Here is a 26,482-nt window from a genome sequence, read left to right on the forward strand (position 1 = left end):
ACAAAACCACATCCCCTTTTGGTTATCAGGCCATGCCTTCTGCGCATGCGCAGTTTACAGCGAGACCGTCATTTAGTGTATCAGAGGAAGAGGTCAGTGACCCGGGGGCCCAAAGCACGTGCAGACAGAGATTATTAGTCAACACAAATAACCAATAACACGGCAGGAAATTAAATTGATACAATGAAATTTTATGACACTGCAGATTGGAAAATCAGATCTCGAATGTAATATAATGCAGGCTTCATCAAACATAACCAGGGATGCCCTGTACCCGGCGTTAAAAATCAGCTGTATTTATCAAGTGCGGATACAGCATTTGGAACAGGAAGATGGAGTTTGTGATTTGCAATTTGCGTTCAGTGATCGTGTAATTTGTTAAGCAAATAAATTCAATGACGTAGTCATAATGGCGTTACAATGTTAAAGTTTAGTATACCAGATCACCCTGGAAACCTTACGAATGGACCAATGGCTAGTACACCCCCACCCACTACACCCTACACCCACCCCAACAACCCCACACTCGACAGACCTACATCACCTCTAGGTCCGTGTAGGAATTATGATATCAAACACCTGATTAACTAACAGTAAGTTGAAATCGCAATGAAATTTGTAGTAATAATAGATTCGACAGAAAATGGAAGGAATTATCAGCCTACTCAGAGACCATAGACCGATACATATCGGTATATGATCTGGCCTACTTATTATAATTTCTCAGTCAATCAATATATGTATATAACCATATCTGATCATATTCTGAACTGCTACTCTTATATACCTCATTACCAATGTTACATTTATGTCTACGAAATTGAAATAAAAATATTATTTAAAAAAATAAAAAATTTAAAAAAATTAAAAAAAAAAAACAGTAACTGGTTCCTATGAGGTCAGGTAGGTATATATAAACTTATATAATCTGCTAGTTACAATCAAACAACTCATTTCTTCAAATTTTACACGTTTCCATTAGTATAAATACACCATGAGGACAGAAGTTCAGCACATCCGGTACCAGACTTCCGGTTACTCCGGGGTGAATACTGTGTATGAATCACTCATCATAGGCACCTGAAGAGCACGATTTACTATAAACACAATGCCAATAAATAAAGAATTTAAAAATAGTTGATCGGGACAAAGACATCATTTTTGAATAATATACTCAATTTTCGATAGATGAAAGTTAGTTTTGTTTCTTTTTCTCTTCCTCTCTTTTCTTCGCCTCCTCTCTGACCTCCATCTTGTTGTGTATAATTTGAAGTTCATCCTCCGCTTTCGCCTTCCACGGGTCGCGATCCATGGATGTCTCCAACATCAGCTCAACCAGCTTTTCCAGGTCCGTAGGTTCAACATCCGGTCGAAACCGGAAAAGTGGGCGGCCATTTTGGTCAATGAGAAACTTCTCGAAGTTCCATGAAATATCGTTGACCTTAATAGGGTCCCAGAATGACTCGGTTCTGTCGTAAGAAGCGTCTAGAGGAACGGGACAAGAATCCTGAAACAGGAGAAAGGATCTTCATGAATGTGAAGCAACGGTTGAGTCGGATTACATACCGTATTCGACGTAATATGCGCCCCGCTCTAATACGCGCCAACAAGACTTATTTTTTCGCGAATAATACGCACTCGTGTGTTATATGCACCTTTAATTATGGGCAATTAAATTCTGGAAAAATATATCTGTCGTACATAAAAATTTCAGGCTGTCAGCATAAACCACGAAATTTATCTCTCGACTCTGTTTTTTTTCATCACAAAAATATTCTAATAAGAGCCCCCCTATTTCTAATTTTGAGAGCGCCCTGGGCGCTTATTACGTCGAATACGGTATATCTTTTAAACCAGACAGTCAGTATAGGGTACCATTAACTTTCGACACACTTTTGGGGTACTTGTTGGGGTGTTCCCCATATTGGCATCGGCCGTGAATTGTCAAGTATTGTAATGCCCTGGCTGTACATGTAGAACCGCACTTGAGTGTATCAATGTCTACTCACATAAAGGTACCTGTAACTTGTCATCTCACCTTACGGTACCTGTAAATTGTCTACTCACCTTTCCTTACCTGTAAATTGTCTACTCACCTTTCCTTACCTGTAAATTGTCTACTCACATTACCTTACGTGTAAATTGTCTGTAAATGTTCTACTCACCTTACGGTACCTGTAAATTGTCCACTCACCTAACCTTACCTGTGAATTGTCTGTAAATTGTCTAGTCACCTTACGGTACCTGTAAATTGTCTACTCACCTTACGTTACGTGAAAATTGTCTGTAGATTGTCTACTCACCTTACGGTACCTGTAAATTGTCTGTAAATTGTCATCTCACCTTACGGTACCTGTAGATTGTCTACTCACCTTACCTTACCAGTAAATTGTCTACTCACCTTACGGTACCTGTAAATTGTCTGTAAATTGTCTACTCACCTTCATCTCCCCGAGGCAAGGGAGGTTACTAACTATTACAGTCCAGTTTCCACCCTTTCCGAACGAGGCTGCAATTATGGAGTCATATCTTGGCTGGACGAACGCGTAACGAAATCGACATCCTGTTCGTAATCAACATAGATTTCAACGTGCAGATTTCCGTCGACTGCAGGGTTTGCAAAGCTTGTGTACCGCCAACTGGGCGTCGACAGATATTTTCCCAAACTGTTCATGTTTTTAATCTAAGTGCTTACGTAATTTGATACACTTCGCGAGGTGAGACCCGTTTTATTACAATCTATATCTTGATCATCGATCAGATCGTCTTGACTGGGCGCCGCATTTTTGTTTAAGGCAAATGCAAGTTAGGTGTGGAATTCGATTGGTCAAAAGGAGAGGCATAGAAGGGACATAACTCGTAATAGCCACCGGTGGTGATTCCATCGAGCCCAGAAATTCCAGCCTAGTTCGACAAGGGTGGAAACTGGACTTTTTCAGTCAGTTAACTCCCTTGCCTCGGGAAGATGAGTGAGTGAGTGAGTATGGTTTTACGCCGCTTTTAGCAATATTCCAGCAATATCACGGCGGGGGACACCAGAAATGGGCTCCACACATTTAACCCATGTCGGGAATCGAACCGGGGTCTTCGGCGTGACGAGCGAACGCTTTAACCACTAGGCTACCCGACCGCCCTTCGGGAAGATGACTCACCTTGCGGTACCTGTGATTGTCTGCTGAGTATATCAATGTCTGCTTACCTTCAGGTACCTATAGAGGGGCAGTTCTTCCTCGCCGTTGACGTGAATCTTCATGTGTAGTGTGAAGTGAGGGGTGTAATTTTTGCCAGGGCGGACATATCTGAGTCCCGCCAGCAACTCAGTCTTGTTAGCGCCGGGCTCCTGATGGGCGAACTGGTCACATGGGAATCCCACGATAGAGAAGGGAGACTCCGTGAACCGGTCGGCTAGTACATTCAACTGCCAGTACTGGGGAGTGAACTCTGTAAAAACAGGAGGGTGGTTTGTGAGAAGGGATAGTGTGAACCGGCCGGCTAGTACATTCAACAGCCAATACTGGGGAGTGAACTCTGTAAAAACAGGAGGGTGGTTTGTTAGAAGGGAGACTCCGCGAACCGGCCGGCTAGTACATTCAACTGCTAATACTGGGGAGAGAACTCTGTAAAAACAGGAGGGTGGTTTGTTAGAAGGGATAGTGTGAACCGGCCGGCTAGTACATTCAACAGCCAATACTGGGGAGTGAACTCTGTAAAAACAGGAGGGTGGTTTGTTAGAAGGGAGACTCCGCGAACCGGCCGGCTAGTACATTCAACTGCTAATACTGGGGAGAGAACTCTGTAAAAACAGGAGGGTGGTTTGTGAGGAGGGATAGTGTGAACCGGCCGGCTAGTACATTCAACTGCTAATACTGGGAGTGAACTCTGTAAAAACAGGAGGGTGGTTTGTTAGAAGGGAGACTCCGCGAACCGGCCGGCTAGTACATTCAACTGCCAATCCTGAGGAGTGAGCTCTGTAAAAACAGGAGGGTGGTTTGTGAGGAGGGATAGTGTGAACCGGCCGGCTAGTACATTCAACTGCCAATACTGAGGAGTGAACTCTGTAAAAACAGGTTTTTGGTTTGTGAGAAGGGATAGTGTGAACCGGCCGGCTAGTACATTGAACTGCTAATACTGGGGAGTGAACTCTGTAAAAACAGGAGAGTGGTTTGTGAGAAGGGATAGTGTGAACCGGCCGGCTAGTACATTCAACTGCTAATACTTGGGAGAGAACTCTGTAAAAGCAGGAGGGTAGTTTGTGAGAAGGGACACTCCTTGAACCGGCCGGCTAGTACATTCAACTGTCAATACTGGGGAGTGAAGTCTGTAAAAACAGGAGGGTGGTTTGTTAGAAGGGACACTGTGAACCGGCCGGCTAGTACATTCAACTGCCAATCCCGAGGAGTGAGCTCTGTAAAAACAGGAGGGTGGTTTGTGAGGAGGGATAGTGTGAACCGGCCGGCTAGTACATTCAACTGCCAATACTGAGGAGTGAACTCTGTAAAAACAGGTTTTTGGTTTGTGAGAAGGGATAGTGTGAACCGGCCGGCTAGTACATTGAACTGCTAATACTGGGGAGTGAACTCTGTAAAAACAGGAGGGTGGTTTGTGAGAAGGGATAGTGTGAACCGGCCGGCTAGTACATTCAACTGCTAATACTTGGGAGAGAACTCTGTAAAAACAGGAGGGTGGTTTGTTAGAAGGGACACTGTGAACCGGCCGGCTAGTACATTCAACTGTCAATACTGGGGAGTGAGCTCTGTAAAAACAGGAGGGTGGTTTGTGTGAAGGGATAGTGTGAACCGGCCGGCTAGTACATTCAACTGCTAATACTGGGGAGTGAACTCTGTAAAAACAGGAGGGTGGTTTGTGAGAAGGGATAGTGTGAACCGGCCAGCTAGTACATTCAACTGCTAATACTGGGGAGTGAACTCTGTAAAAACAGGAGGGTGGTTTGTGAGGAGGGATAGTGTGAACCGGCCGGCAGATACATTCAACTGCTAATACTGGGGAGTGAACTCTGTAAAAACAGGAGGGTGGTTTGTTAGAAGGGATAGTGTGAACCGGCCGGCTAGTACATTCAACTGCCAATACTGGGGAGTGAATTCTGTAAAAACAGGAGGGTGGTTTGTGAGAAGGGATAGTGTGAACCGGCCGGCTAGTACATTCAACTGCCAATACTGGGGAGAGAACTCTGTAAAAACAGGAGGGTGGTTTGTTAGAAGGGAGAGTGTGAACCGGTCGGCTAGTACATTCAACAGCCAAAACTGGGGAGTGAACTCTGTAAAAACAGGAGGGTGGTTTGTGAGAAGGGACAGTGTGAACCGGCCGGCTAGTACATTCAACTGCCAATTCCGAGGAGTGAACTCTGTAAAAACAGGAGGGTGGTTTGTTAGAAAGGAGACTCCTTGAACCGTCCGGCTAGTACATTCAACTGCTAATACTGGGGAGTGAATTCTGTAAAAACAGGAGGGTGGTTTGTGAGAAGGGATAGTGTGAACCGGCCGGCTAGTACATTCAACTGCTATTACTGGGGAGTGAACTCTGTAAAAACAGGAGGGTGGTTTGTTAGAAGGGATAGTGTGAACCGGTCGGCTAGTACATTCAACAGCCAAAACTGGGGAGTGAACTCTGTAAAAACAGGAGGGTGGTTTGTGAGAAGGGATAGTGTGAACCGGCCGGCTAGTACATTCAACTGCTAATACTTGGGAGAGAACTCTGTAAAAGCAGGAGGGTAGTTTGTGAGAAGGGACACTCCTTGAACCGGCCGGCTAGTACATTCAACTGTCAATACTGGGGAGTGAAGTCTGTAAAAACAGGAAGGTGGTTTGTGAGAAGGGACACTTTGAACCGGCCGGCTAGTACATTCAACTGCTTATACTGGGGAGTGAACTCTGTAAAAACAGATAGGTGGTTTGTTAGAAGGGAGACTCCGCGAACCGACCGGCTAGTACATTCAACTGTCAATACTGGGGAGTGAAGTCTGTAAAAACAGGAAGGTGGTTTGTGAGAAGGGAGACTGTGAACCGGCCGGCTAGTACATTCAACTGCTAATACTGGGGAGTGAACTCTGTAAAAACAGGAAGGTGGTTTGTTAGAAGGGAGACTCCGCGAACCGGCCGGCTAGTACATTCAACTGTTAATACTGGGGAGTGAACTCTGTAAAAACAGGAAGGTGGTTTGTTAGAAGGGAGACTCCGCGAACCGGCCGGCTAGAACATTCAACTGCTAATACTGGGGAGTGAACTCTGTAAAAACAGGAGGGTGGTTTGTGAGAAGGGATAGTGTAAACCGGCCGGCTAGTACATTCAACTGCTAATACTGGGGAGAGAACTCTGTAAAAACAGGAGGGTGGTTTGTGAGAAGGGATAGTGTGAACCGCCCGGCTAGTACATTCAAGTGCTAATACTGGGGAGTGAACTCTGTAAAAACAGGAGGGTGGTTTGTTAGAAGGGATAGTGTGAACCGGCCGGCTAGTACATTCAACTGCTAATACTGGGGAGTGAACTCTGTAAAAACAGGAGGGTGGTTTGTGAAAAGGGAAAGTGTGAACCGGCCGGCTAGTACATTCAACAGCCAAAACTGGGGAGTGAACTCTGTAAAAACAGGAGGGTGGTTTGTTAGAAGGGAAAGTGTGAACCGGCCGGCTAGTACATTCAACAGCCAATACTGGGGAGTGAACTCTGTAAAAACAGGAGGGTGGTTTGTGAGAAGGGAGACTCCGCGAACCGGCCGGCTAGTACATTCAACTGCCAATACTGAGGAGTGAACTCTGTAAAAACAGGAGGGTGGTTTGTGAGAAGGGATAGTGTGAACCGGCCGGCTAGTACATTCAACTGCTAATACTGGGGAGTGAACTCTGTAAAAACAGGAGGGTGGTTTGTGAGAAGGCAGACTGTGAACCGGCCGGCTAGTACATTCAACAGCCAAAACTGGGGAGTGAACTCTGTAAAAACAGGAGGATGGTTTGTGAGAAGGCAGACTGTGAACCGGCCGGCTAGTACATTCAACAGCCAAACCTGGGAAGTGAACTCTGTGAAAACAGGAGGGTGGTTTGTGTGAAGGGATAGTGTGAACCGGCCGGCTAGTACATTCAACTGTTAATACTGGGGAGTGAACTCTGTAAAAACAGGAGGGTGGTTTGTGAGAAGGGATAGTGTGAACCGGCCGGCTAGTACATTCAACTGCTAATACTGGGGAGAGAACTCTGTAAAAACAGGAGGGTGGTTTGTTAGAAGGGATAGTGTGAACCGGCCGGCTAGTACATTCAACAGCCAATACTGGGGAGTGAACTCTGTAAAAACAGGAGGGTGGTTTGTTAGAAGGGAGACTCCGCGAACCGGCCGGCTAGTACATTCAACTGCTAATACTGGGGAGAGAACTCTGTAAAAACAGGAGGGTGGTTTGTGAGGAGGGATAGTGTGAACCGGCCGGCTAGTACATTCAACTGCCAATCCTGAGGAGTGAGCTCTGTAAAAACAGGAGGGTGGTTTGTGTGAAGGGATAGTGTGAACCGGCCGGCTAGTACATTCAACTGCTAATACTGGGGAGTGAACTCTGTAAAAACAGGAGGGTGGTTTGTGAGAAGGGATAGTGTGAACCGGCCAGCTAGTACATTCAACTGCTAATACTGGGGAGTGAACTCTGTGAAAACAGGAGGGTGGTTTGTGAGGAGGGATAGTGTGAACCGGCCGGCACATACATTCAACTGCTAATACTGGGGAGTGAACTCTGTAAAAACAGGAGGGTGGTTTGTTAGAAGGGATAGTGTGAACCGGCCGGCTAGTACATTCAACTGCCAATACTGGGGAGTGAATTCTGTAAAAACAGGAGGGTGGTTTGTTAGAAGGGATAGTGTGAACCTGCCGGCTAGTACATTCAACAGCCAATACTGGGGAGTGAACTCTGTAAAAACAGGAGGGTGGTTTGTGAGAAGGGACACTGTGAACCGGCCGGCTAGTACATTCAACTGCCAGTACTGGGGAGTGAACTCTCTCAAAACAGGAGGGTGGTTTGTGAGAAGGGATAGTGTGAACCGGCCGGCTAGTACATTCAACTGCCAATACTGGGGAGAGAACTCTGTAAAAACAGGAGGGTGGTTTGTGAGAAGGGACAGCGTGAACCGGCCGGCTAGTACATTCAACTGCCAATACTGAGGAGTGAAGTCTGTAAAAACAGGAGGGTTGTTTGTGAGAAGGGATAGTGTGAACCGACCGGCTAGTACATTCAACAGCCAAAATTGGGGAGTGAACTCTGTAAAAACAGGAGGGTGGTTTGTGAGAAGGGACACTTTGAACCGGCCGGCTAGTACATTCAACAGCCAATACTGGGGAGTGAACTCTGTAAAAACAGGAGGGTGGTTTGTGAGAAGGGACACTGTGAACCGGCCGGCTAGTACATTCAACAGCCATTACTGGGGAGTGAACTCTGTAAAAACAGGAGGGTGGTTTGTGAGAAGGGACACTGTGAACCGGCCGGCTAGTACATTCAACAGCCAATACTGGGGAGTGAACTCTGTAAAAACAGGAGGGTGGTTTGTGAGAAGGGATAGTGTGAACCGGCCGGCTAGTACATTCAACTGCCAGTACTGGCGTTAGGGGACTCGCCACAAGGGGGTGATTTAATTGAAAGAAGGGTCACCATGACCCGGTCGATTAGTGCGTTCAACTGCCAGTAATTGAGTGCAGCATTACTTCTGATTGAGTACAAATTGATAGACGAACATTCAGTCTCTGAAATGAAACTAACAAGCTATTTGAAGTTTCATCTTTTTTCAAAATCTAGACTTGCTACGGTAGTGTTGATGTGTATTGGGTATTTACGCATATTTTTGTTTCAGTTTGTTTCTTTGCTTGTTTGTTGTTTAAAGCCCTGCCTGGCCACCCGAACCCGTTAGTCGCCTCTGACGACCAGTATAATCGCCTAGCTCATGGGTTGCTGCGTGTGCGTGCGTGCGTGCGTGCGTGCGTACGTGCGTGTGTCCAATAGGCCAAAGAGGCGGTCAAACAGGACTGGTCCTTATTTCTTCACTGTACGACTGTGTGTTCTGCGAGTTGCAAGCGCTGTATGCACGCAGGGATCAATTAGGAGATACAGTTGCAGAAATGTGATCTCTCATGGTGAGCACTGACTTGATCAAACATTGCATGATCGAATAATAACTGTTGTCGTGCCAAGTTATCGTGCTCCTGTCTGGCGGTGGCCTCAGTCTCCGTGTTCTCCACAACACACAACTCACGGCTAATTGTAGCAGACGCCTCCACCACGCGCTTCCTTCAATCGGAAGTTGCCGGCAACCTCCATAATTTACTTCGAGTGGAGTGTTGGCGTCAGTAATAGCTACGTAACTCATAAGTCCAGCTGGGGATATCACCATATGAAATATCACACAGCAACGTCTATTGTGTAATAATAATGATAATAATGATAATGATGATGATGACGATGATGATGATAATGACGATGATGATGATGATGATAATGACGGTGATGATGATGATGATGATGACGACGACGACGGTGATGATGATGATGATGATGATGATGATGATAATGACGGTGATGATGATGATGATGATGATACTAATAATAGTAATAATAATAATTCACCCAAACCCTCTTTTCTGCAATTATTTATTTTAATCCGTAAAATCGTGGAAAGCTAATCTGGAGATATTACACGAATAAAAACCCCATTTACACTGCTCGTTCCGTGGCGCCGGAAACAACGTCAGCCGTATTTAGACATTGATGAATAAAACGTCCTCGTTGTCGAGTGCTTCCCAGAAGACTAGTGTCACGTGATGACAATCTATCATTTAAGGCAGGGCGGGACAACTTAGGAATGGCCAGGAGTCCGAACTTGACCACACAGAAGGAAGCGAGCTACAAAAACATGTTTTATATCATTGGAAAGCTCTCGAGGAGTCGAATCCAAATAATGTGTGTCTCAGTGTGTTCACATGTTCACAAGCTCAAAAATTGGCTCAGAAAATGCATTACTGCAGAAATTTCTGGCCGAATTTTTTTTTTCTGCAGAAATTTCTGGCAGTATTTTTTTTTTCTACAGAAATTTCTGGCAGAATTTTTTTTTCTACAGAAATTTCTGGCAGAATTTTTTTCTGCAGTAATATCAACCATCAATCTTTGGAGAGTTTAAATTGAATTAAGCAATTGAAGATATTTATCTTGGTATTATATTTACCAAATTTATCAAGAAAAGTTGACGTCACTCGAATTAAACAATTGAACAACATGTTGGCCTCATACCTTTGTATACTAGACAGATGCAAATCATTGAACCTTGAGCTTACCCTATAATTATCTTAATTATTATGAGAATTTCAGTGACCATCTTCAATGGCCTTGTTACGACTTTGAAGTATACAACATTAAAGGTGAATGTGATTCTCAAAAAATAAAATTTCATAATTATTCCATGGGGCCAACCAAATATATAATCCCCAGTTGGAATTCAAAGAAACAACCTACATGTGATATACGGTACTCTGAAAGTAGGTTAACTTCAGACATGGAAAAAAATAGAACACAACCAAGATTTTACAATATAACTGCATATATTGTTTCATAAATTTCATTGTGCACATTTCATCTTATATATGTATATTATATATATACAATTCTAAATACACAGCTTTACTAAGAAACAAAAACATACAAAGTACAAAACTCCTGCAATGCAATCCTCGGCAATATCTCAGCCACATAGCTTAGACAAAAAATATGTTCATTTCAGCAAAACTTGCTGCTCCTTCTTTATTGTTCTGATACTGACGCTTGTCTTCGGTGCTTTGTCAGAGTGATCTGAAAGTAATGAAAATAAATGTAAAGAATATGAGAACATAATTAAAATCACAGTGCATCTATACAGTAAAAGCAAAAATAGTAACCTCATGAAGTTGGGTTGTTTCTCTGCCCACATTACACATATTCTAAGTAACGCTGACTAACCCTAATATTACACATCACAATACATATTTCAAAAGAAATGCAATATTTATTGAAATTACCTTTGATTGTTTTTGCAGTTTTTCATTGTTATTCTCTATTGCCTCTTGAACTTTAGTTGGGAGGGTTGTCGCTTCCCTTGGGGCAGGCATGAAGGGCTTGAAGTCTGATAGCTTGGTGGTGGGTGTCCGGATGTCCCCAATCTTGAAGGAGTGCCGATGCAATAAATGAACTATAGTTGACGACATTGCACATAAACATTACTTACCAATTTCAGTGTTTTTCCTTTTGGGCAGATTTCTTGAAGAAAGATGTCTGCCTTGACTGTTGATGGCGTTGGTAAGATCTGTAATAGGGTAGCAACATGTTCAGTGAATATGACTTTGTTCATAAAGAAACCATGATCCAAACAGAAGGCAAAGGTTCTTCAAGATATATACAGTGTTTGGTGTACAAAAATAGAATAAAATGCTTCTTACCAATGTCAACGTTGTTGAAGCAGAGCTGGTGAACCCTCCTCAAGGCATCCAGAGCTTCTCACTGCGACCAGAACTTGGGCTTTCGAAGTGATTTACCGACTTGTTGAATAGTTATCGTTTGATCGTCTGACAGAACGTTCTCGACGATTTAACGATATTTAACGATACCTGATTAGGGTTAAATCTATATATACCATTTTTATGGTCGGGCGTCCACGGCTGATTGGTATATCAAATCAAACACAAGGGTGTATATTACGCTCCCTTGAGTGTTCACGCCTCACTGGGTGGTCACGTAATAAGGTGTGGCACCAGCATCTCGGGTTACAATTTGATATTAATTCAAGTACTCCACTGATAATGTACATAGGTAGTTAACTTAATTACATTCAGTTTTGTCCGACAAGGAGCGAGTTTACTTTTTTTTAGACACAGACTTTGTAACAGGCTCTACCCCTGGAAACACATATATTGTAAATAAATATTTTGCCGTTTCCATCAACCTTATCACGTGATGTTCTATAACTGTTGTCTTGTACACTATCCATAGTGTAAGTCAGCTGGCTCGAGGAATGTTCATATAGTATTATAATTAAACAACATACCCTATGCAACAGTTATGTTGCTACGCAGACAAAACTATTTTTATATTCTATATTAAATGTAAACGATCAGTTTTTATTATAAATACAAAACCACCTTTTGGGCGGTAATACCTATCACGCATTAAATAACATATATGAACAACCATGTGATTATAAAGTCTCACGTTGGTTCCTCCGTGCAACTTCATGCCTGACTTACATTCAACAGACTTAGATTCAAGTTGAAGTGTTTAGATGTTTTCATAGAGCTGTCACAGCCGAACCAGATTCAATAATAGGTATTATTCACAGGTGGTCAGTAAGGCGGAAATCATCATGGGACTACAGGGTTATGGTCATGGTTAAAAAGCTTGCTATCACCAATAGAGGCCAGACTGTATATGATTACTGTAATAACACAAGCCGGCCAGTGTTCCTTGATCAAGCATTGCAGGAGCTGGATAAGAAAGACAGAGAGAAGTGGTATTCAGATCTATTTAATGATAAAAATAATTCAAATGGAAACAAGTTAAGAACTTATTATTAGATTATTTCAACAAGACATTGAAACATGCCATTATGTTAAAATGTCTCTACAAAGGCAATATAGAAGTGTATTAGCATCATTGCGTTGTGGTAACCTGCCAATTAATATAGAATGTGGAAGATATACCAAGCCCATCACTCCTCTTTCAGAAAGACTATGTACTCTCTGTGACAAGCAAGCCATAGAGGATGAATTTCATTTTTTTGTAGAATGCAACTTCTATAAAGATATCAGACTATCTATATTTAACACAGCTAAATACAAGAAACAAATTTCACTGAATTTTAAAATTTTGAAAAGTTTCTGTGGCTTCTTAAAAATGACAACATTCAGTACCAGTTATCTAAATGTTTGCACACTGTGTACAGCAAAACGCGTTTGTGCTTATCCAAACTACCATAATTTAAAAAATATCTGTTTTTAGTGAACAATATCCTTAGGTATAATTCTATGTTCATATGTTGTACATTATCGGTGAAAGAATGTGATTAAGCAGATTAGTAGTTTGTGCTTATCCAAACTACCATACTATAATAATATCTTTTTTTAGTGAACAATATCCTTATGTATAATTCTATGTTCATATGTTGTACATTACCGGTGCGAGAATGTGATTAAGCAGATTAGTAGTTTGTGCTTATCCAAACTACCATAATATAATAATATCTGTTTTTAGTGAACAATATCCTTAGGTATAATTCTGTGTTCATATGTTGTATATTATTTGTGAGAGAAGGTGACTAAGTAGAAATTTTGAAATACGACAGACTGACCAAGGGGATTGGGGATAAACAGAATGACTGGATTAAAGTATATGCATGACTGTGTGACATGGTGTGACTTGGGGCGTATATGGGTGTGTGCTTGGAAGGGTGGGCAGATTGAATACAGAATGGTTGATTGACACGGTTGAACTTGTGCATGATTGAATGTGTGGGGGTCATATTCAATAATGCGTGTAATTGAGTGACCGAGTTGGATTTCTGTGACTCGCTGATCTGGGACATGTATAATGGGGGGAGGATGTGTGTGTGTGTGCTAAGGTGTGTGAACTGGTGACTAGGTTGATCTTGCATGAGAGTATATGTCCGTGTGTCTGTGGAGTGGGGCGGGGGGAGGGGTGGTGGGTTGGTGGGGTTTGCTGTATACATATGAAGATATTGTTAGTTATAATATTTTATTGATGTATTTTATTGATTGTATAATTTTAGGTGTCTTTTAGGCCAGTAATGGCCAGGTGTATTATGTACACATGACACATTAATAAACTATATTCTTCTTCTTATTATTATTGTTCTTTCACCACACTTACGCTTCTCCAAATTTAGAAAGAAGCTGTGTACACAATGTTCTTGCGAGTTACAATTACGCGTCCGGTTTGGCGGCAACTTCAAAGAGTGGACATATGGTTGCTCCTTCAGGTAGCTATAATTACCCTCTCTATAATGCAATATCGTATTATCCAGTTGTAATGAATGATAGTAACACTTAATCGGATTGGATTCAGTTAAATCTACATTTCTCAAGGTCTCTAACATTGAGATTTGATTATCTTTCATGTCAATACCTTCTTTGTCATGTGACTTGTATATATTCGTGTACATTCAGAATCGTACCTTCGCACAATGTCTTTGCACAATGGCACAAGCAACGTGGTCTCTTTCTGTAAAAAATAGCACTCTTTATTTCAGCCACAGCAAAGATCCCGAACCACGTGCAGTCAGCAGAGTTACAGCGTCTGGTTACCGTCTTGCAGTTACGATACAGGTAAGACGTCAAAATATTTATTGTCTTATTTCTGGAAACGCCGACCCTAGAACGTGGAATTTTGGTAACACGGTTATTTCATATAACAACAACCAAATAACAACCTGTACTCCAAACAGTGAATGTGTGGCTTTGCTGCCATGCGAAACGCGTTTTGTAAGAGTCTAATTTTAGTGTATTTATTTCTACCACTTTTGATAAAAAATTACGCAAACAAACTAATCTGAAAAGGAGATATCTCCATCCCCTGTGGTGTTATTGCGACTTGTATACTGTCTACATGTACATTAGGCAACTTATTGTATCTGTATGGCGACACTTGTAGTGTAGCTATGTGACCATGAATTTGCCTGTGGTGATCAGTGAAAGTGAAAACACGGAAAATTACAAAATACCAATCCATGCAGTATTTTGATAATTTACATGCGAGTTTTCTATCATTTATAACGTTGGAAATATTTAGATAAAAATAACTTTATAGACCCAATGTTTATTAATATAACAAATTGTTGTATTAATGTTTTCCTAAAATAAACATATATATCATCTTCTCTTATTGCCCCATCAAAGCTGGTGCTGAGATAATTTAGAATACCCAAACGACGCATATTGTACGGGCCGTGCCGCCAGACTTCCTGCCAACTTGGCAATTAAATATCCTCGGGTATTGTCACTTCATACGGTGATACATAGTCTCCCGCACGTGGTCGGTGGGTATTGTCTATCAGCGCCACGATCACGTGATCGTTTTGTTAATTACACTGTGTTACGGTCTCGACGATCCTAAACTTTCAAAGCCTTCAATAAAATTTATGAGATCATTATCTTATCTTTATTCCGACTGAATCATCCTTTATTTCAGACGCCCCCTCACACACACACTCCCAATGCAAAGTCACTGAGGCTTGACCGTTACCAATTAACAGCTGTCAATTAAACAGTTCGCATCTAAGTAGTATGTTATCGAATATATTGAAAACCGTGAGCGTGCTACTTTTTTTTTGGGGGGGGGGGGGGGGGGGGGGGGCGTTAAGGAGGGTGTTGGTTGTTCACAAGGTCACTCGACAAACAGAATGTATACGGGTATTTCAATAATTGTATGATATATTTAGTCCTTGGGCGGCCCCAATCTCAAAACAACAATAAAATCCTAATTCTCACCGACTCCCTTAGTGGACTAAAAGCCCTCCAAAACAAAATTACCAAAAACGACCTAAATTAATAAACCAAATACCTAAAAGCTCCGACGACCTAACAAAAGCAGGCAAACAAATAACCTTCTTGTGGATCCCCGCCCACGTAGGAATTTACGGCAACGAAAGCGCCGATAAAGCAGCTTAAATATCTCTCAAAATACCAGTAATAAGCCTAAACCTACCCATCTCAAAAGCAGAAATTAAAAGTGTAAACAAACAAAAAATAACCAAAAAATGGCATAATCAATATCAAAACTCAAATAGCCAAATCAAAAAAGTGCTCAGAAAACCACTAGCCAAACCTAAAATCCTACACCCCTCTAAAAAAATTGACAGATTTATTACAAAACTCCAAACAGGACACACGAACCTAAATAAACACCTAAAAAAACTTAAAAGACACACCACAGGCAACTGCCCCCACTGCAAATAACCCGAAACCACAGAACACGCACTCATCCACTGCACCCACTACCAAACACACAGAACCACACTACAAACCACCCTCAATCTAAATAAGGTTCCTACTCTAGATGAAATACTAAACCCTCAAAATAAACTAGAAAACTTCAAAGCCCTAGGCGTATTCCTAATCAAAACAGACCTAATTAAGCGCATCTAAAAACTAATTAATCTACCAATCCAAAATCCAATAAACATACAAACACCCACCTCACCCGGCTCCCTTAGTTCCCTCCTCCACCCACCTCGGCATTTATTCCAAATTTAAAAATTCCAAAACTTCAATATAAGCAACCCCTAAAAGCCCCCTCTTGGGTTGCACACATCACTTTTCGGAATACACTAAATGGTCCGGCCAGACCCGTGTGCGAAATACGCTACAGTCGGAAAGCGCACGTTAAATCTTCTATATCAGTCAGTCAGACCCCAGTGTTTCATATCATTTTTCCACCAAACTAAAAAAGAATAACCCCCAACTGGATATGTCAAGCGAACTAATTTTCGTTTCGTCTGTCGATTCATATTTTGGAAAATCAAGGGGAACCACTCCAGCTTATGCAGCACACACATTTGGGAAGGTTGCTTCAATAATAATAATACTTCTTACCATGGTTTCACAGTCGTTCGGAACTTTTTTAAGATCTGACACCAGATTATGCTGTCCGAAAATTTATCTATTTTTTTTTAGTGGAGACAAAGACTAGGCTAGCTTTACACTAAGTCTTGTACCAGGCTGGCCCCTCTGGGTAGTAGGTTTAGTCTCTCCTTTGTCCTTGGACCCCCTTTCCGATCATAAGGGTTGAGTACCCCTTGCCAATGAAACACGTGTTTACCATCCTTTTTACCTTAGAGCACCCATTTACGACACATGGTGTTAGTTTTGAGTTCGGTTATGGTTTAGAAGTCTCTTGATATAAACATATTTATTTCCATAAAGTGGAGGGATTGGCAAACAAGCACATTTTGCTTATCTGAATGCCTCTCCCAAACATGATACATAAGTCTCTTTTAACGAATTAATCCAATGTAATTTTCGCAGTATACTCATCCTTATATAATTTTCAGCTACATGACAGTGTGAACATTGAGTGCCCCCTACACAAGTATGCAGTCACTGACAACTTATGGAGTGACCTGTACAAAACGGAAGATGCAGACGACTAGTACAAGCACGCGCACACACACACACACACACACACGCACGCACGCACATCGCTATATAAGTGCAATTATCTTGGACGCGACATTCAACCCAATTTCAACTCACCTCACTTATCTTACTTTGTTCATGTGTCTAAAGCTTGTGGAATGTGTTAATTACTGAAATGAAAAGCATTTTAATGGTTTTTTCCTATCTTTTCAGAATATGTGCACATAGCTTTCAATGACCAGACGAAAAAAAGAATTCATTTCAAGTATGTTGAGAAGAAAACGTAAGTAAAGCACACTATTTACATTCATAATACATTTTATTCCGCAGGCTCTATTGTAAAGTTAAACTCTAGCTGCGTATAGGCTGCCATTATCCATTATATTAGACACTATGGATCCACTCATCTATACATCTATTTTCTTTTGTGACAGGACCCATCTCTGAAAAAGTCACCTCACCCAAGAAATGAGAATGAAAAGTGCAAAGTCTCCCAAGGAATTGTCTTGTAATAAAGCATGTGAATAAATAATTTTTTGAAATATCTCACGAAATTAGTTTTATTTTTTTGCTTGAAATCATGTGAAGCAACTCCAGGTTAAACTATCCAATGATTGAATCTTATTTCTCCTGAATTAAAATAATTCTGCTAAATAATTCTGCCAGAAATTTCTGTAGAAAAAAAATAATTCTGCCAGAAATTTCTGTAGAAAAAAAAAATACTGCCAGAAATTTCTGCAGAAAAAAAAAATTCGGCCAGAAATTTCTGCAGTAATGCATTTTCTGAGCCAATTTTTGAGCTTATGAACATGTGAACACACTGGGACACACATTATTTGGATTCGTCTCCTCGAGAGCTTTCCAGTGATATAAAACATGTTTTTGTAGCTCGCTTCCTTCTGTGTGGTCAAGTTCGGACTCCTGGCTATTCCTAAGTTGTCCCGCCCTGCCTTATTTACAGTCTGATAACATATCGTTGCTATGGTAGCGGCAACTTACATAGAAACAGTTTCCTTAGACGGATAACAAATCTGGATGTTGAAGTGTTTGCGACGAAAGTCCACACTCGCGAAGCTGTCTTTTTTCTAGGGTTAATCGTAATAACCCTTGACCCTGAACCCTGACCTCATATTTCGCCCTCAGAATACATTTTTTAGATGAGGACATTTGTTATGTATCGTAGATACGCCAAGAGCTAAATACATATACATATACCACTCAAATCTTGATTGGGATACAACAGAATAGATTAGTGTACAACACCTATGAAAATGAATACTTTGGCTTGTTTTAAAAAAACCCATTATGTTGGTGTAAATGAGCAAGTACCATTGGTTGGTTGGTTGGTTGGTTAACGCCGCACTCAGCAATATCCCAGCTATATGACGGCAGTCGGTAAATAATCGAGTCTGGACCAGACAATCCAGTGATTGATATCATGAGCATCGATCCACGCAATTGGGATCGATGACATGCATCAATCATGTCAGCGAGCCTGACCACCCGATCCCGTTAGTCGCCTCTTACGACAAGCCTAGTCGCCTAGTACGAAGGCAGTTTTATATACTCGTGAGAAAACATCGCCTAGGAATCCGTCCCGACTATCCCTATCAAACGTTGAGCAGTATGCACATGAACACGAGAGATTCTCAGTCCACAGTTACCGTCATCCCAGCATATAGTTAATCAAAGTATAATCAACCAGATATAGTTATGGAACCCGAGAAGGGACACTGTGCCCTTATAAAAACAAGCATAAGGTATCAAAATTAGTAGCGCTTTGATTAATTTGGACAATCTTGGCTTCTTTTTGTAATGCTCAAAACGCGACAATGCAACAATATCCCTTCCGGGTTTCCATATACAATGGTTCTTCCTTTTCTATTCTCGGAACACTCTCTAGTCCGGAATGGGGTGGTTACCTTCCGGTTTGAAAGTGTGATATCACATGAAAAGCGATTGTATTTCCTTAAGTTTCCGCAGTTGCAGTCTGACCGGTATCGTTGTACAACAATATGACCATCATCAACCAGACAAGGAAAACAATAGGGTCATCAATAAACCAAACAGTGAGAACAATGGGGTCATTAACAACCAGACAATGAGAACAGTGGGGTCATCACCAACCAGACAGTGAAAACAATGGGGTCATCAATAAACCAAACAGTGAGAACAATGGGTCATTAACAACCAAACAGTGAGAACAATGGGGTCATCACCAACCAGACAGTGAAAACAATAGGGTCATCAATAAACCAAACAGTGAGAACAATTGGTCATTAACAACCAAACAGTGAGAACAATGGGGTCATCACCAACCAGACAGTGAAAACAATGGGGTCATCAACAACCAGACAGTGAGAACAATGGGGTCATCAACGACCAGACAGTGAGAACAATAGGGTCATCAATCACATACAGTGAGAACAATAGGGTCATCAATAACCAAACAGTGAGAACAATGGGGTCATCACCAACCAGACAGTGAAAACAATAGGGTCATCAATAAACCAAACAGTGAGAACAATGGGTCATTAACAACCAAACAGTGAGAACAATGGGGTCATCACCAACCAGACATTAAAAACAATGGGGTCATCAACAACCAGACAGTGAGAACAATGGGGTCATCAACGACCAGACAGTGAGAACAATAGGGTCATCAATCACATACAGTGAGAACAATAGGGTCATCAACAACCAGACAGTGAAAACAATGGGCTCATCAACAACCAGACAGTGAAAACAATGGGCTCATCAACAACCAGACAGTGAAAACAATGGGCTCATCAACAACCAGATGGTGAAAACCGTGGGGTCACCAACAAGACAGTGAGAACAGTGGGATCATCAACAACTAGACAGTGAGAACTATGGGGTCATCAACAACCAGACAATGAGAACCTTAGTATCATCAACAACCAGACAGTGAGAACCTTAGGGTCATCAACAACCAGACAGTGAGAACTATGGGGGCATCAACAACCAGACAATGAGAACCTTAGTATCATCAACAACCAGACAGTGAGAACCTTAGGGTCATCAACAACCAGACAGTGAGAACTATGGGGGCATCAACAACCAGACAATGAGAACCTTAGTATCATCAACAACCAGACAGTGAGAACCTTAGGGTCATCAACAACCAGACAGTGAGAACTATGGGGGCATCAACAACCAGACAATGAGAACCTTAGGGTCATCAACAACCAAACAGTGAGAACTATGGGGGCATCAACAACCAGATAGTGAAAACTATGGGGTCATCAAAGACCAGACAATGAGAAGCGTGGGGTCATCAACAACTAGACAGTGAGAACTATGGGGTCATCAACAACCAGACAATGATAACTATGGGGGCATCAACAACCAGATAGTGAAAACTATGGGGTCATCAACGACCAGACAATGAGAAGCGTGGGGTCATCAACAACCAGACAGTGAGAACAATGATGTCATCAACAACCAGATGGTGAGAACCATGGGGTCATCAACAACAAGACAGTGAGAACAAAAGGGTCATCACCAACATGACAATGAAAATAATGGGGTCATCAACAACCAGACAGTGAGAACAATGGGGTCATCAACACCCAGACAGTGAGAACAATAGGGTGATGAACAACCAGTCAGTGAGAAACTTAGTATCATCAACAACCAGACAGTGAGAACCATGGGGTCATCATCAATTAGACAGTGAGAACAATAGGCTCATCAACAACCAAACAGTAAGAACAATGGGGTCATCAACAACCAGACAATGAGAACAATGGGGTCATTAACAACCAGACAGTGAGAACAATGAGGTCACCAACAACCAGATGGTGAGAACCATTGGGTCATCAACAACCAGACACTAAGAACAATGAGGTCATCAACAACCAGATGGTGAGAACCATGGGGTCATCAACAACAAGACAGTGAGAACAAAAGGGTCATCACCAACATGACAATGAAAATAATGGGGTCATCAACAACCAGACAATGAGAACCTTAGGGTCACCAACAACCAGATGGTGAGAACCATGGGGTCATCAACAACCAGACAGTGAGAACCTGAGGGTCACCAACAACCAGATGGTGAGAACCATGGGGTCATCAACAACCAGACAGTGAGAACCTTAGGGTCACCAACAACCAGATGGTGAGAACCATGGGGTCATCAACAACCAGACAGTGAGAACAATGAGGTCATCAACAACCAGATGGTGAGAACCATGGGGTCATCAACAACAAGACAGTGAGAACAAAAGGGTCATCACCAACATGACAATGAAAATAATGGGGTCATTAACAACCAGACAGTGAGAACAATGAGGTCACCAACAACCAGATGGTGAGAACCATTGGGTCATCAACAACCAGACACTAAGAACAATGAGGTCATCAACAACCAGATGGTGAGAACCATGGGGTCATCAACAACAAGACAGTGAGAACAAAAGGGTCATCACCAACATGACAATGAAAATAATGGGGTCATCAACAACCAGACAATGAGAACCTTAGGGTCACCAACAACCAGATGGTGAGAACCATGGGGTCATCAACAACCAGACAGTGAGAACCTTAGGGTCACCAACAACCAGATGGTGAGAACCATGGGGTCATCAACAACCAGACAGTGAGAACCTTAGGGTCACCAACAACCAGATGGTGAGAACCATGGGGTCATCAACAACCAGACAGTGAGAACAATGAGGTCATCAACAACCAGATGGTGAGAACCATGGGGTCATCAACAACAAGACAGTGAGAACAAAAGGGTCATCACCAACATGACAATGAAAATAATGGGGTCATCAACAACCAGACAGTGAGAACAATGGGGTCATCAACACCCAGACAGTGAGAACAATAGGGTGATGAACAACCAGTCAGTGAGAAACTTAGTATCATCAACAACCAGACAATGAGAACAATGGGGTCATTAACAACCAGATAGTGAGAACAATGGGGTCATCAACAACCAGACAATGAGAACAATGGGGTCATTAACAACCAGACAGTGAGAACAACGGGGTCATCAACAACCAGACAATGAGAACAATGGGGTCATCAACAACCAGACAGTGAGAACAACGGGGTCATCAACAACCAGACAATGAGAACAATGGGGTCATCAACAACCAGACAGTGAGAACAGAGGGGTTATTCACAATGAGGCCTTTTTTTAAAACAATTTTTCCGATCCTTGCATTAAAGTTATTCAGAGTTATTCAATTATTTTCTTAACTGAGACACCAGTGGATCACAAGAGAAAGTGTGCGTACAGCTGATAGATATTTCGGGCTTATTTCATGAGACAGTTACAAGCAAATTATCTTAATCTCTACATTGCCTAACGTATTAGGAAAAACAATAGAAATTGTAAATCATGTCCAGTAATGTTTTATCGCAAAATTGACATTTTCATCGGCGGAGTTCGTTGTCCTCTGTTTGTTCACCAAAAGCGATGTAATGTGGGTTTTTAATGATCATTATATACGAAATAGCATTTATTTTAACCGAAAGTTTGATAGTACTTACACCTACAGGATGCCTCACGACTGACCGCAGTTAATGCTTATTCGACGTATTTACGTGTTTACACAGCGTCAAATACGCAGGAATGTTGCGCCAATTCTAACCCGGATCTTCACGTGGGACAAGCATGGGTTAATGAAGACCAATTCTAACCCGTATCTTCTCGGGGGACAAGCATGGGTTGCTGAAGACCTATTTAAACCAGGATCTTCTCGGGGACAAGCCTGGTTTGCTGAATACCAATTTTACCCCGGACCTTCTCGGGGGACAAGCATGGGTTGCTGAAGACCAATTCTAACCCGATCTTCACGGGGACAAGCATGGGTTGCTGAAGACCAATTCTAACCCGATCTTCACGGGTACAATCATGGGTTGCTGAAGACCTATTCTAACCCAGATCTTCACGGGGGACAATCATGGGTTGCTGAAGACCCATTCTACCCAGATCTTCACGGGAGACAAACATGGGTTGCTGAAGACCCATTCTAACCCGGATCTTCTCGGGGAACAAACATGGGTTGCTGAAGACCAATTCTAACCCGGATCTTCTCGGGGGACAAACATGGGTAGCTGAAGACCAATTCTACCCAGATCTTCACGGGGGACAAGCGGATGCTTTCAAAACCATATTTTGAGTTGAACGAGTTCGATTTAATCGGGTTCACCGCTCTGTGGGTTATATTGTGTTCACTGAAGAAGTAGTTTGAACAAACGCATTGACATGAATACCTTGGAGATAACGGGTGACACTGGAGAACAATTACCTTGACATTTGATGTTAAAGGTATTCAAATATGTTACCTTGGAGATTCAATCCCTGATACCCTATGTATCAGCCCCCGGGCTTGAACTAATAACGGTATATGATCCTGCCATATGACAGTGCAGTGAATCTATAACAATATCATATAACACTATTCTGTAGATTCTATCTAAGTAATATTATTTCTGTTCATCAAGCTGTTTTATATGCCGATATACAATATGCTGCAAGAAAATAAGCCGGCATATAGTATGCTGATTTAATATTATGTACAATAAGTTTATATATGATCGATTGACATACAATATACCGATGTGCAACCCCGTCAGGAGACGGTAAGATACTTCTCTCTGTTCCAAATGTCAGCCTCATGTCCTTTGGACAAAGATATTTTTCGCATTGTACTCTTTTCTTGTGGAGCTCTCACTGGAACTCTCTCACGGCGGTCCGTAAATAATCGAGTCTGGACCGGACAATCCAGTGATTGACATCATGAGCATCGATCCATGCAATTGGGATACGATGACATGCATCAACCAAGTCAGCGATCCTGACCACCCGATCCCGTTAGTCGCCTCCTTCGACAAGCACAGTTGCCTTTTACGGCAAGAATGGGTTGCTGAAGACCTATTCTACCCCACATCTTCACGGATCGATTGAACTAAAACATTATCGCATAAATATGATATATTTGTTCAAAGAAATATCTTATAGTAGTAGAACCATATGCGCTTTTGGCTACGTTTGCATTTTCTTCGGTATAAATCACAATTATTGTTAATGTAACTGCACTGAATTGGGAACCCTCCGGTCTCCAAGGCCAGGAAGAGTCCATTTTGAGGCAGGGGAGCAACGAGTACTGTTTATATAACTGATAACGTTCTATTGATCACGAGGGGCTGTGAATTGCTGAAATCAGGAAATGTTGAATAAAAATGACAGATTACTTAACCTGTAAAGTGAAAATGACGAATAAATCCATACATAAATTGCTCCAAGTTTCTATAAATGGTTGCCGGCCATTATGTGTAATTTGAGGAAGTAATCAGGATAGAAATTTCAGTAAAGGTCAGACCGCCATTCAGAGGGAATAAGCCACATTGGGCTTGTGGAGAAACACAATATGATGAACTGTTATCAATGTGTAAATGCATTCCCTGTATAAATGATATCACGCGTGCTCAGAGGGGAATAAACGCTTGCGTGTATGAAGGATATCCAGAATATATCCCACGTGTAAATGATATCACAAGTGCCCAGAGTGAAGAAAAACGCAACCATGCTCATACATTAAAACAAGTAAAAAGAGGCATTTTTTCAAACTTTTACAGACTTTGTTATAAATTAAGTTTGATTTAACGTCTATGTCCCTTTAAAAACTGTTTTCGAATTTGTGCTGAGTTCGCACAGCATGGAAACACTGTTAATTATGGTTAAATCATATACTGCTAAAATCACATATACATCAGGAGTACAAGTATATTTATTGTAATAACGATAAACATATATTCATTGAAAATGACGGCATATTGTAGTCTGTTTAACTATAACTGCCAGTGGCGTGAGTGCAGACTGACACTATCTGTGCAGCTGTAACACGTTACAATAACAGGAGCGGAACCCTTGGACGTTATACTGAAACACTGGCGACAGCTACTTCCCACTGGGCGTTTGAGGATGCTGACAGAAGACAATACCTATTTCCCCTCAAATATATCACCCTTAATTTTACTTTATCGCAACTTATTTTTTTTTAATTATTTTTTTGGAAAAAGAATGATTATTTTTTATTTTTTTATTTTTTTAATGTGATTATGATTATTGCTGTTGTTATTTCACTTATATCCCAACACAGGTCGTAGACGTTATATTTGATACAACTGAAAATATAGTGTTTGTATATGTTCCCAAATCACTTTTGCATAAGGTGTAAACATTCTTCAAGTATAATCCAACAGTCCAACTGCGCTCCCACCTCAGATGCCCCGTTGGTATTTCGGGTTATAACTGGTCCGGCAACCTATGGTGGTCTTAAGAGGCGACCATATGCTTCGGGTGTTCATGCTTGGTGACTTGCTAGATTGAGTGTAATCCTACTCCGACAGCATGGATCGTTGTTCACAATATCAATTACTGGAACTGCCTGTAGACTAACATTTAGTCTCTGAAATCTTATATTACACAATATCCTTCTTGACTCTAAAAATTAAAAAAATTCCCTATGCTGATTTCAGTGGAATAGAGCTAGCTTGAGCTGGCTAGACTTGCTTTTTACTTTTTCTAGATTATTATTTTTTCATAAAATAAATATATTCCACGGTCATGGTGCAGGACTAGATTGCCTGGTTCAAACGCGACTATTCACAGGCAGCGGGACTATTTTGAGTTCGGCGTTAACAAACAAACAAACAAACGTACCTCAGAAAGTGGCCACATTGAGTAGGAGCATCACTTTCCCTCGATTCCCGTCACCCATACTGACATTCCGCGTCCCCTCCAGATTGAGCGCCTTGTAGTCATACGCAGATTTGTCGTCCGTGCTGTCGCAGATGCTGTAGTACTTGTGTTGCGCTGCCTGCACCACCCCAAACAGAAGGAGGTAGCACCCCCGGGCCATCCACCCCGGATTGAGGTACCCACGGGACCGTTCGCACATGCTGCTAGAGAACTGTGCTCAACAACGTGACGGTTGCGTTAAATAAGCATGGGCTAGTCCATACCAGACTGTAGGGAGATGCTGCGAACAGCTGTTGCTTCTATGATAGATTATCGATACAGATCTCTGCCTTCAGCAACTCGAAAGTCAACGTCAGCACGGAGTATTTCCTATATTGGACAAGATCAACGTGTACTGATGGCTGTCATGGACCCGCGCTTTGTAGTCATTGATTTGTTTATGACGGCTGTTGCCAATATGGCCATTATTGTTGTAGTAAACTGAAAAACCTCTTTTGTTAAGATCGATTTTGATTTTAAGTTGGTTGGTTGGTTTGTTGTTTTACGCCGCACTCAGCAATATTCAAGCTATATGACGGCGGTCTGTAAA

The 26,482-nt window shown here is 41.8% G+C and overlaps 1 protein-coding gene and 1 long non-coding RNA gene across 2 annotated transcripts; one reads left to right on the forward strand and one right to left on the reverse strand.

Moving 5' to 3' along the window:
- Positions 1-874: 874 nt before the first annotated feature.
- LOC124140240 (cuticular glutathione peroxidase-like) lies at positions 875-26,145 on the reverse strand. The gene is made up of 3 exons (XM_046507692.2): positions 25,855-26,145; positions 3,200-3,441; positions 875-1,507 (listed from the first exon to the last, which is right to left on the reverse strand). The coding sequence occupies exons 2-3, from the start codon at positions 3,251-3,253 to the stop codon at positions 1,196-1,198; spliced, it is 366 nt and encodes a 121-aa protein (XP_046363648.2). The 5' UTR covers positions 3,254-3,441; positions 25,855-26,145; the 3' UTR covers positions 875-1,195.
- On the forward strand, positions 13,863-17,691 carry LOC125380115. The gene is made up of 3 exons (XR_007221066.1): positions 13,863-14,339; positions 17,361-17,430; positions 17,582-17,691. It is a non-coding gene; the product is annotated as an uncharacterized LOC125380115 (long non-coding RNA).
- Positions 26,146-26,482: the final 337 nt, after the last annotated feature.

Source organism: Haliotis rufescens, unplaced genomic scaffold (genome assembly GCF_023055435.1).
Source record: "Haliotis rufescens isolate VD_foot unplaced genomic scaffold, xgHalRufe1.0.p SCAF_15, whole genome shotgun sequence".
NCBI classification, from domain to species: domain Eukaryota; kingdom Metazoa; phylum Mollusca; class Gastropoda; order Lepetellida; family Haliotidae; genus Haliotis; species Haliotis rufescens.